At 37.6% G+C, this 12,946-nt stretch overlaps 1 protein-coding gene across 2 annotated transcripts in view; it reads right to left on the reverse strand.

Moving 5' to 3' along the window:
• Positions 1–552: 552 nt before the first annotated feature.
• The window catches only part of NPAT (nuclear protein, coactivator of histone transcription), a 77,251-nt gene continuing 64,857 nt past the window's right edge, over positions 553–12,946 (reverse strand). For both annotated transcript variants that reach the window (XM_080687032.1, XM_080687031.1), the window contains 6 exons: positions 11,035–12,696; positions 9,493–9,608; positions 9,311–9,419; positions 5,803–5,863; positions 4,546–5,698; positions 553–2,186 (listed from right to left, as the gene is read on the reverse strand). In XM_080687032.1, coding sequence (XP_080543158.1) covers positions 2,109–2,186; positions 4,546–5,698; positions 5,803–5,863; positions 9,311–9,419; positions 9,493–9,608; positions 11,035–12,696 — 3,179 coding nt within the window. In that variant the 3' untranslated portion in view covers positions 553–2,108. The remainder of the gene's footprint in view (positions 2,187–4,545; positions 5,699–5,802; positions 5,864–9,310; positions 9,420–9,492; positions 9,609–11,034; positions 12,697–12,946) is intronic.

A 12,946-nucleotide genomic window follows, 5' to 3' on the forward strand; every position in this document is an offset into this window, starting at 1 on the left:
CCAACAATATCCAGGGCTAAAGTAATCACAAATTTTAAATAAAAGATTTTTCAGATTTAGCATACACTGACATCAATCACTAAGTAATGTCCAAAATTAAGAGTGTATCTTTACATGTAGTTGTAAAAGTAGCTACAAGTTTTTTGTGGTATACTTTAATCCTAAAATGTCATCACTGAGATTTGACTGTTAAAAACAGGTTACCAGCTAACAATACTACAATTTAGTCCAGCATGCTTGGACTTTGAAGGTAAAATGGGGATTATGTTTTTGATCTTGAACATAAATGAAAGCTCTAAATACAAGCTGTCTCTGGACATATCTAGTGGCTGCTGGCTAGGGAACTAAGAATCTTGAACAAAGTGAACTTATTTTATTTGTACATGAATTTTTAGTGCTTAGCACATATAAATACATATTGAGTGAAAAGAAAATCTGTAATTCTCAGCATTATGTAAACTTCTGAAAAAGCATGCAAGAATTGACTTGCAAAGGATCATAAGCAAGATACCTAATTAAGAATGACTGCCAATATGAAAGAATTCAAACTTTAAGTTAATGAAAATATTTATTCAAACCTAACTGTATTACAGTACCAAGTTGAGTTAAACAAACATCAACTGTATGATATTTAGTTCCTTAGGAATAGACTACTGCCACATCAGAAAATTTTTTTACAACATAAATTTCTGCAGTGAGATTCAGCAATTAAGATGTGATTTCCACATGGAGAAATGTTGTTCGGAGTAGAATAGATTTCGCTTTTTAAAGGCCCAGTACAAAAGAAAAAAAAAAAGTTGAGGAAAATGACTCTGTAACAGTACATACATCTGTAGAAAAAAAGCTTAATATACTGATATTTAACCAAACAGAAAGCACTTAAGAGAACATACTTTAATGTCTAGGCACAATTGGTCAGGTACTAATTATAATTTCTATTCTCATTTAAATGTTTAAATCAATTCATCAACTTAACTGATGTGTGTAAGTCTAATACAGAGAAGGCACCTCTCATTCTCCTTTTTGAAAGTAATTCTTTATAACATTTTAAGGAGCACAGAGACAATGCACTATATCTGAGTATAGATATAGTTATTTAACAGCCCATTTTAGGAGAATCTACATTAAAATATAAAACTATGATTTCTCTTCTTACACCTTATGATGGGCATGGCTTTCTAAAAGGATACCAGAAGATAATCCTCCACATAAGCTTTAAAATAGGATACAAGATTTAAATTAAGTGTGCATTGGTCACTACTACATAAGGAGTTCTAAGAATTAGTGCAATTCTTTAAATCCCCAGTATTTAGGGGAAAAGTATATACATCCCAAGAAATTTCAACCAATACATAACCAAACCTTTTATGGCTCAATAGTCTAAACACTTAAAGTTCTGTAAAACATTTTGAAAGTTATAAACAAAAGATCAGAACACTCATGTGGTTTAAAAAAATTCTCTCTTTAAAACAAAGAGACCAGAATGACCAGAAGAAGTATAAATTTCAGGAATATAATCTTTACTGCAATTATAAGAAGGGGTGATAAAGTATTCACTGTAGAAAAAACCCCAAACTGTTATTTTCTGATTGCTTTACTACCATTGGAGGTGGTTATCACTTTTGTACTATTTAGTGGCTTATGTCTTTATATGTCTCGTTGGACAGTTACTGAAGGCAATTTATAAGGAAAAACATTATCCTCCCTCCCCCAACAGTGAGAAACTATTCCAGATAAATAAAAGCCTCAGAATTAGGTATCACAAGAAGTAAAAAAACACAGTGTTAAGAACATTGGGTTGATTTAACCTCTATTTCAATAGTTTACACAATATTTACAATATGCAATTGTCAAAGCTATACAGATTTGCAGAATGGCTTTACTTACATGTCTGCAATATTTTTTCCCAAAATAAAAATATAACAGGTAAATCTATTTACAAACTAGGAAGCTGCTTCAGAAACAGCATGATTTAGATATAAAGTGAAATTTCAGTATAATGAAAGTGCAGGTGAAGCGTTTACATTTTGTCAATATCTCATTCCCTACACTCACAGTTTAAGGGATAGGAGTTTTAAACAGCTATTGTTCTTATATGTTCAGCATGTTTACTCATCATAATGCAAGGATAACAAAAATTTGTCCACATCCATTCCAGCTGGAAATGAACTGGGCAGCTTCTTTTTCTGTCAAAAAATAAAATATAATAAATAAATAAGTAAGTAAATAAATAAGAAAGTAAAATAAAAAAGAAATAAAAAATAAACCTAAGTTAACATATTGAACTCAAACAAAGCCCCAAAACTTTCTTAAATCACTTACAACATTTTATCGAGTTCTTCCATACACTAAAATTTTTGACAAATTTTTTCAGTTTAGAATTTTAGTTTTACAGAGAAGTAGAGCAAAATATAATAAAATCAGATTAATAAAATATTCCAATGGTTCTTCCAACATTAGTTTAGGGCAAAAGTTTACACAAATCCAGAGTGTATAATTGCTGAATGAAATACGATACAACATGATTTCTATAAAGTGATCATTATTGCCAAACCATAAACCTTAGAAAGGTTTACTAAGATTTTAACACTATCAGGCACTTTTCAAGTTCCAAACATTTAATATATATCAGGCACTTTACAAACACTATATTTAGGTAAGATAATTAACTTTTGGTTAATGATGCACCTGAGACTCGGAGCTATGGGCTTAATCATAACCACAGAAGCAATGAAAAGGAGATGCTGGATTCAAACCCAGGCTTGCATGGCAGCAAACCCTAGGCTCTTTCCCTGATACATTTTAAACACCTTTCTTTCTATTCAATCCACTTACTAAATGGCTAAACAGATTAGAAACCAAAGAACTTATAATACTTACTAGAGGCCCAGTGCACAAAATGTGTGTGCATGGGGTGGGGGGAAGAGGTTGTGTCCTTCAGCCCAGCCTGCAGCCTCTCCAATCTGGGACCCCTCGAGGGATATCTGACTGCCTTGTCCCACCGGGATTGGGCTTAAATGGGCAGTCGGACATCCCTCTCACAATCCAGGACTGCTGGCTCCCAACTGCTCGCCTGCCTGCCAGCCTGATCACCCCCTAACCACTCCCCTGCCAGCCTGATTGATGCCTAACTGCTCTCTTGCTGGCCGGATTGCCCCTAACAGCCCCTTCCCCTGCTGGCCCAGTCACCCCTAACTGCCCTCTATTGCCAGCCTGGTCACCCCCAACTGCCCTCCTTTGCCAGCCTGGTCCCCCTAACTGCTCTCCCTTGCCAGCTTGGTCCCTCCCAACTGCCCTCCTCCCCTGCTGGCCCACAACTGCCCTCCCCTGGCCATCTTGTGTCCACATGGGGGCGGCCATCTTTGACCACATGGGGGTGGCCATCTTGTGTGTTGGAGTGATGGTCAATTTGCATATTACCTCTTTATTATATAGGATATGCATAGCCCATGGACATGAGTAATAAGGAAATGAAGACCTAGAGAGGTGGGTAGGCGCTTGGGGGAGGGGGGGCAAAAATGGGAGCTATCAGTAAAACTATCAATAACAAAAAATATATGGAAAAAAAGAAAAAAATGTGTTTCATTTATTAATGCTACCCCTGCATTGCCTTTCCCTGGTTAAGGAAAAAACAGGTAATTTTAGTTTTTATACTGCTCCACATATTAACATCTATAAGAGCCCATGAAAACATGACAGGACATGGGAAAAAAAACCAAGATGTAGGAATTAAGTAGTTTTTACTTGGTAATTCCACACACAACTGTAGCTTACCAATTTTTCCTACCTTACATCAACCCCCACCCCCCAAATATTCATCCTACCATGACACAAACAAAAAACTCTTTTTCCCAAGGAAGATGTTTATAAACAAACTAGAGGCCCGGTGCATGAAATTAAGTGTATGGGGGGAGGGTGAGGGGTTTTCCCTCAGCCTGGCCTGCATCCTCTCCAATCCGGGACCCCTCAGTCAGACATCCCTCTCTCAATCTAGGACCGCTGGCTCCTAACCGCTCACCTGGCTGCCTGCCTGATCACCCATAACCACCTCTGCCTGCTGGCCTGATGCCCCTAACTGCTCCCTTGCCTGCCTGATCACCCCTAACCACCTCTGCCTGCCGGCCTGATCACCCCTAACTGCCTCTGCCTGCCAGCCTGATCACCCCTAACTGCCTCCCCCACCGCCGGCCTGATCGCCCCCTAACTGCTCTCCCCTGCTGGCCTGATCGTCCCTAACCGCCTCTGCCTCAGCCCCCGCCACTGTGGCTTTGTCTGGAAGATGTCCAGTCTAATTAGCATATTACCCTTTTATTAGTATGGATGCCTTAGCAATTGTTCTGAAATGCTATTTTTTACCTAGACAACTTCTGAGTACCACACTAGCTGAGAGACACTGCTATACAATGTGTTTTGTCAATTAAACTCAAAGCTCTTTTGAGCAGAATGTTCAGTAAGGTAGCTATGGTAAAAAATGCTGAGCTCTCTAATCTGAGCACTGAATGAAGGGCAAAGGTATAATTTTGAAATTAAGACTTTCAAACTTGCCTTGATTCTCTTCTTTTTCATTGGTACTGACGAATTTGAAAGATTTTTATTAGAAGTACGGGAGTTTCGCTCACGCTCATCTAATTCTTCAATTTTCCGCTTTTTTGTGGTGTTCCTTGCAGATGTTCTAAATTGTTGTGTATTGTCCTTTAGAGGAGTTGCTGAAGTAGTCCTAGAGATGGCTGCTCTGGAGAGAATCATTAATGTGTGTGCAGCCATGTTCACACTGTTTTCACTCCCTGCTTCACTGGCAGGGCTGCAGGCCGGCAGGTCAGGGGTGACAGGAGGGACCATTATTTTGGGTATGCTACTGTCTTCAATGACACGTCTGCTAGAGGGGATCTTGATACCATCGGTTGGTTCTTCTTTATGTTTTTCCCCTGCCCCTGAGCCAGGTGTCCGGGGCACAGAGAGATGAGCACTGTCCACGAGCCTGTTTACTGGGCTATGACGTTGAGCATCCTGTAACATTTCTGTGGTATGTTTGCTTAGTGGGTTAATCAAAGAACTGGCAGATTTGGTTTGTTCCTGTTTTAGATCCTTCACAGTTGCACCTACGGAAATGACATTTTTACTGTTTGAGGATGTGCCTTGTTTTTTGGTTAGTTCTTGCAGTGATGCTATAGTCTTCTCATTTCGTAAACCTCCATTTTGCTGCCCATTAGACAGTTTTAAAATTTCTGGATTTTTCTGTCTTTCCACATCACTGCATAATTCATTCTCCTTATTAGCTGTTGCTTTATGGAAAGATTCAAGTCCAGTTTCTGTTGATGAAACTTTCTTTTCTGACTGAGCTTCTTTTATGGTATGTCGGCCAATGGCAGTTTCTGATTTAGATAAAATCTTAGGCACAGGAGGTTTCTCTCTCTCTCTTTTGAGAGCATTATTAGAAGAGAGTTTTAAGGTAGAGGACATCATGGGTGAGCCAAGATTAGGAAATGAAATGTCATTCCTTTCTTTGCTCTGAGACACCATCTTATGGTTTGTCCCCTGTGTATCTGCCATAGGAGCAGTGCTATCAAAACAGAGCACACGCCTATGGCTTTCCAGTGGTTTGCTAGTTGGAACTATATTCTCTACTGAGAAGGGAACTGTGATTTCTTCGAGTTTTTTTCCATGATCTGTTGTCACATTCTTGTCAGAAACTTCAATTCTTAAAAAAAAGAAAAAAGTTACCTTTAGCAACTTATAAAAAAATCCTTTACATTTTAAATCTGTGCATTCAAATAATCCAATGGAAACTACTTTTATGCTCACCTTTGTGCATGACATCCAACTAAATGACTTGATGAATCCACCAAATTATTTACCTGCTTTCCTGGAATTATAAATGAGTTAATTAGAAAAGAAAAACATTCCTGAGAGAAAAAGTATATTCCTCTGAAAGAAAATGGAACAGATCACACTGTATCACACATCATGAGACAAAAATTTAAATGAAAGCTAATGTACAAATGAAAACTTTCACATATTAAGCTTAAAAGCAGCTTTGTAATATATGTAATATGGTCACTCATCCATTTTAGAGGAAACAGAAATGCCTTGCTTCAACTTCAGGCATATATTATGAATCTGTTTTTGGATTTATGAATTACAATGTTCACTTAAGAGTACTACTTAGCCCTAGCTTTTGGCTCAGTGGATAGAACATTGGCCTGCTGACCAAAGAGTCCCAGGTTTGATTCCGGTCAAGGGCATGTACCTTGGTTGTGGGCACATCCCCAGTAGGGAGTGTGCAGGAGGCAGCTGATCGATTTTTCTCTCTCATCAATGTTTCCAACTCTCTATCCCTCTCCCTTCCTCTCTGTAAAAAAAAAAAAAAAAAAAAAAAAAAAATCAATAAAATATATTTAAAACAAACAAACAAAAAAAGAGTACTACTTAGCCTACTTAGCCCTAGCTTTTGGCTCAGTGGATAGAACGTTGGCCTGCTGACTGAAGAGTCCGGGGTTTGATTCCGGTCAAGGGCACATACCTTGGTTGCAGGCTCCTCCCTGGCCTGGGCCCTGGTCAGGGCTCGTGCAGAAGGCAACCAATCGATGTGTTTCTCTCACATCGATATTTCTCTCTGTCTTTTCCTCTCTTTCACTCTCTCTAAAAATCAATGAAAAAATATCCTGGGATGAGAATTAAAAAAAAAAAAAAAAAAAAAAAGAGTACTACTTAGATCTAGAAAGATACTTAAAGCAGTATGTTTTGCTTATTTTAAAAATGTGCCCATATAATTGTCATGTTCGTAAGCCTGTTCTGTAGTTTTAATAACCATATTTTGATTTCCATGGAGTTTATGTGAGAGAGCAGCAAGACATGAAGCTAGAAGGCAAAGCAGAGATGAGACCATGAAGGGCCTTATGTATTTAAAATAATTTTTTAAAATGTTTTTATTGATTTGAGAGAGAGATAGGAATAGAAAGGGAGAGAGGGAAGGGAGATAGATCGATCTCAATGAGAAAAAAACATCACTCGGTTGTCTCCTGCATGCACCCTGATCAGGGATGGAACACACGTTATGTGCCCTGACTGTAAATCGAACCAGGAACCTTTAGGTGTACAGGAAGGGCACCCAACCAACTGAGCCAACACTGGCCAGGCAAGGACCTTATGTATTATATAAAAGTTTTCATAGCGAAACCTTATGAGTTTTAAATAGGAAACATTCATGAATAGATTTATGTTTTATAGTCACTCTGGCAGTAGTATAGAAAATGGACTGAAGAAGAAAGAAAACTAGAAATAGGAATTCTAGATATAATTAGACTAGAGGCCTGATGCATGAAATTCATGCAAGAGTAGGCCTTCGCAGCCCCAGTTGCATTGGCCCTTGCAGCCTCGGCTTCATCCAGACGGTCTTTCCACTGTTCAGCCATTCGGTTGATTTGGATATTACACTTTCTTTATGATAGATGGCTCTAAATATTCCAGGTAAGAAACAATGAGGATCTTAAGAGTCAGTAAAGGGAATTACATAGATATGAAGAGTAAAGGAGCAATCAATGGTGATATTAACCAAGGGAGGAAAAGTAGGCAGAGGAGGTCTTTGAAGAAAAGGTGAGACCTGGTTAGGCAGAGTGTGAAAGTCTCCAGTTATAGAAAGTTAGAGAGGGAGGAGCATCACATAGTGGTGTTTCCAGAAGCCATCAATAGTTGAAAGTAAAGAATGGAAAATGTCGAATGTATATACCAATATTAGGTCACTGGTGACATCGTTTTAAACAGTTTTAGTGGCAACATGAGAAAAGATAACAACCTGGATAAAGAAGAACTGAGAGATAAGAGGGATTGAGGATAAAGGGTTGGCAGGTTGGACAAACCCAAGGAACTTTACAGCCAGAGAGGGAAGGAGCCCAAAAAGACAAGTTGAAGATACATAGAAGACTATAGGCCCAGTGCATGAAATTCGTGCGTGGGTAGGGTCCCTAGCAGCTGCAGGCTAGGACCCCCCTTCCCTGGCTGCTGGTTGGGGCCTTCCTTCGTTCCATGCCACCCTCTGGTGGTCAGCACACATCACAGCGAGCAGCCGAATTCCCAGTCAGTAGAACTCCCAAGGGGACACTTTGCATATTAGGCTTTTATATATAGAGATAATCTAGCATAAGTAGACTGCATTAACCTTATAAAGGAGATAATTATTCCTCTAAGAAAGAAAGGAAAAATGATTTTGGAAGTAGAACAGGTACATATTAAAATGGAGTTTACTACTAAGTGGGGAAAATAAATGGCATTAAAGGGCCCAGTGCCACTTCTAAAACAATGCTCAGAAGCCCCAGTGTGAGGGCAGAGATCACTGGTTGGTTAGATCCAGGGATGGGGGTACCAAGTAGGTATGGTAGAAGAATGTAGATATGAAGTTTTTAATTGTACTGAGAAAAATGATTGATGTGGTAGGCTCTAATCCGAATAGTGAAGAAGAAAAACTAGAATGGAACTGAGTGTTCAGGTAAAAGGTGAGGATTCAAACACTAGGAGCTATCATTGGTGGAAGAGAGAGTCAGTGGATATATGGAAATGATAGAAGTTATTGGTCTTTAAAAATTAGTGAAAAATTAAAGATGAAGCTATGGGAGAGGATGAGTGAAGACTTAGAAATGGAAAAAGTCAGAATTCTGAGGGTTAGGTTGTTTGGCAGGTTATCTACATGGGCATGTTGTTACCATAAAGATGGAAAAGTTTTAGGTACAAAAGTCTGAGAACTAGGTGCAATATTGATCATGGCCCTGGATGAAGTCTGGTAGTTACTTTGTAAAATGTATTTTTTGTTGAAAAAATTGTAATTTTGTATTCAGCACCATCACACTTTTCCATTTATAAATTATGTATTTTTCCATTTTTTTAAAATTCCTTTATCCCAGCATCATTAAGATATTCTCTTACATTTTCTTTTATGCTTAATTGTTTTGCTTTTCACTTTTAGGTCTTTAATTATCTTGGGTTTCACCTTTGTATAAGATATAAGAGAGGGTTCCAATTTTTTCCTGTAATATACATAGTAGCCAATAAATTTCATTTATTAAATAATCCCTCCTGTCCCCTCTGACTTCTGATGTTACCTTCACCACATGCAAGTTCCTATAAATACGTAGTCTCTTTTAAATTCTAGTTTGCTCCATTTATCTTTTTGTTTAAATTGTTGTAAAAACTTTAAGCAAAAAATGGATGATCACAGGTTAGGAATGGTATAAGTACTCAAAAAGAAAATACTGTGGTGTTGTTGCAAACAAATGAATATATAAACATAAAGCTGACATTAATGAACGTAAAAATGTACCTGTACAAGGCTTATTTCTTAGCCCCTGAGTTTTCTGAGACTTTGGAGGCACAGGGAATTGAGGGATACTTCTATTGCATACAGGTGCTGCCAAAGGCATATGAAGGACCTATAAAAGAAGCCATTAGTTATAAACTATGTTTAAAAACATCAATGCACCACTTTTTGTTCATAAATCTTACCTGCTGAGGAGGAGCAGAAAATGTATTTGCATTCTGACCAACCACAGATACAGGTATCATTCCTACCATTCCTTGGAGTACAGGCTGGACTGGAGAAGCAATTATGATGGCAGATCCTAAAAAAAACAACAAAATTTAGTAAAATAAGATTCTGTCTCATGAATGAATGTAAGACACCAAAATGATTACTAATTTGAAACAATCTAAAATTATAATCTCCTTTCCTTACAATTTTCTTTTCTTTTCATGAAATTAATTTAGGAATAAATTAAGAAAAAGTGAATTTGAATATTAAAGTAGTGATGGCATTTAGTCAAGGTGAATATCATAAGCAAGCATAACACTCTACAGCCAAGATATCATATTATATTTATATCTTGATTTCTCTAGAAAGAATAGTAAAACTGATTAGAAAATTGGTGGTGAAGGTTTCAAGTCTGAATTTTATACCAGATTATTAGGGTTCCAACTGAATATTAATAGCCCAATACTTGCTCACAACCCCAAACTATTATCTCAATGGTATTGGTCAAAAAAGTTCCAGTGTCTGTAATTGGGACAGTGAAGGACAATGCTTACATGGTCCTTAGAAGTCAACAATAGAGCCTGTGGCTATCATAACTTAGCCCTGCCCTGTAAATGAATCTTTTCCTTACACACATTCACTAACTGCTCCTCAGGATGATCTCACTTTCATGAATACCTACTTCAGCAACTCAAATATCTACCTACACTTGTGCTACTTAAGATTCCTTCCTTCCTTTTACTCCAAATACTACCTTACTTCTCTAAGTTTCATCTCAAGTTCCACATTCTCTACCTTTATCTTATTTTAAGTAGCACTTGATACCAAGTCATCAGGCTTGGTACTTAATTGTTGGCATTTAATAAAATGTTACTGTATGCCTATAAATGTAAAAGAGGGGGGAAAAAGTGGGAACCAATAATTAAGAAAATGTAGATGAATGTGTCATAAGCTCTATCTTCAAGAAACATACATAAAATAATATGACAGGCATGTCAATCATCAACTACAGATAAAATAGCATGTACTAATCGCCACAAGTCCTCTATAAGCAAAGAAGTCTAAAGACAGGGATCAATTCTGGAAGGTAAAAGACAGTGAGAAATTACAAAGTGCTTTATGGAGGGAGAAATTCAGGTTGTGTCTTAAAAGTCTCTCCAAATAGATAATTCCTTGAAAATTAAGACTATAATAGATTTTTAAAAAATTCACAGAACAATGGGTTTTAGTAGGTATATAGCTATTTGATAAATTAATCTTTCTCTTTTGTAGTTTAGCACATGGATTGGGAAGTAGTTGTAAAAAAAAAAAAAAAGGAAAAACTGTAAACCACCAAATTCCACAGCTAAGCAGATAAAAAAAAGTTTAAATTAATTAGCTAAAGAGGTATAATCACATACTTCAGAATCTTTTCTCATACTACCTATGACTTATTATTGCTTAGTCAGTAACTGTATACACAAGAGAAATTAGATTCTACTTCACAGAAGTAAACTTCAGTATGTTCTTAAAGTTACCTTGTGAAAAGTTGGGTGACATAGCTTGGTTGACAGCAAATACACTGTTTGACCTTGGTGGTGTCTGTAATTGGGACGGTGAAGGTTGGGCAGTCATAGTTGCAGAATTTCCAGGCAACACCACAACACTCGACTGACTTACAGTTGTTCCCAAGGCTGTTGGATCAGTCATGCAGGTAGCTATCAGAATGTTATTTGAACTGCCAAAAGTTGTGCTTGTAGCTGGCATCAATTGTATATATCCCCCATCCTTGGAAGCACATGGTGTAACATTGGCTGAAAAAGCAATGCTGTCTTCACTCTGAGTGTTGTTTACTGCAGAGTCTCCAGGTTTAAGCACTAAAAGGCTCTGTTCTATTGAGGATGAATTCCCTGTTCCTTCAGCAGATGTGATAGCACCTGCAGTTTCTTCTGAAGACAGGCATTTAACTAATTCTGCATTTTTGGCAGGTGATTTAGCAGAAGACAAAATTATAGTTGGCACATTTTCTCCACTGATACTAGAAACAGCAGTGTTAAGTTCAGTCTCTGAGGAAACAAAGGAATCATCACTAATGATAATTTTGAGAGAGACAATATTTGATGCATCTATCTCTGTTGAGTTGTTGCTAGCAGGTTTATCACTAGTATTTTGGGACTCAGGGCGAGACTCTACCAATGAAGAGCACACAGGTTCTGAAGGAAGAGAATGTCTTTCTTCTACAAGATTACCTTCTTGAGGCATCAATGCAACTTCCCCACAGTTTTCATTTTCACCTAATGAGAGAAAAACACTATTTCCATCTTCTTTTGCAGAAGATGAAGGTTCTTGTGAATCCAAAGCAACTTTATCAGACTTGGAGGGCTGATTTTCATGTCCTGTATGATCTAACTCAATACATGATGAATCATTAGATGGTAGTTTAATTGAAGATATTGAATCTCCAAGACCAATTTCTCCTTGTTCAGATACATTTAAAACTGAACTTTCAACAGACACAGATATACTTTGAAGTGAAGAATTATCTTGGCACTCTGAAAGTTGTGATGTCACTGGTAATACATCATCAATTTCAATTTTACTCTGATGAATTTCTCTAGACTCCGGTGCTTTGGAACCAGGGAAATTAGTTTTCAGTCTTCCTATATCATTAGAATTTTCACAAAATTGGCTTTTTTTAGATGGCTTTCCAGTTAATGGTATATTTTGAGATAAAAGTTGAGAACTTTTCCCAGAGAGAGTTAAGTTTTCATTTTTAGTTTCATCACCAAGGGAAACAAGTGAAGTTACTGGTGTATCAGACTGATCTAGTTGTAATCGAGATTCATTCGGCACATTTGGAGACAAAGAGTTCTTTTCAACTTCCATAGCCATGTCAGTTTCAGTGAACATTTGATTGGTGTGTAATTCAGCACAATGCTGATTACATTTGGCATCAGAATTTACTCTTTGGTTAAAGTCATTTAAATTAGGCACAGACTCAAAGGTAATATCAAGGTTACACTTCTGTTCAGTAGGTAGACCTGTTTTGAAGGTTTTTTTCTGGACGCTAGAACCTATCTGGGAAAAATGTCCCTGGGCTTCCTGTCTAAGCTCATCATGGTTGCTGCCATTCTTTAAAGCATTTGATGTGTCTTCATTTTGATAAGATGTACAAAGTGGGGGTTGACCAGATTGATCATCTGCAAAATATTAGCATAGAAGGATATGGTAAGTATGTACAGTTGTTTTTTTTTTTAAATATATTTTATTGATTTTTTACAGAGAGGAAGAGAGGAAGGGAGAGGGATAGAGTTAGAAACATCGATGAGAGAGAAACATTGATCAGCTGCCTCTTGCACGCCTCCTACTGGGGATGTGCCCGCAACCAAGGTACATGCCCTTGACCGGAATCGAACCTGGGACCCTTGAGTCTGCAGGCCGACGCTCTAT

Source organism: Plecotus auritus (genome assembly GCF_963455305.1).
Source record: "Plecotus auritus genome assembly, chromosome: 9".
In the NCBI taxonomy this organism is placed as follows: domain Eukaryota; kingdom Metazoa; phylum Chordata; class Mammalia; order Chiroptera; family Vespertilionidae; genus Plecotus; species Plecotus auritus.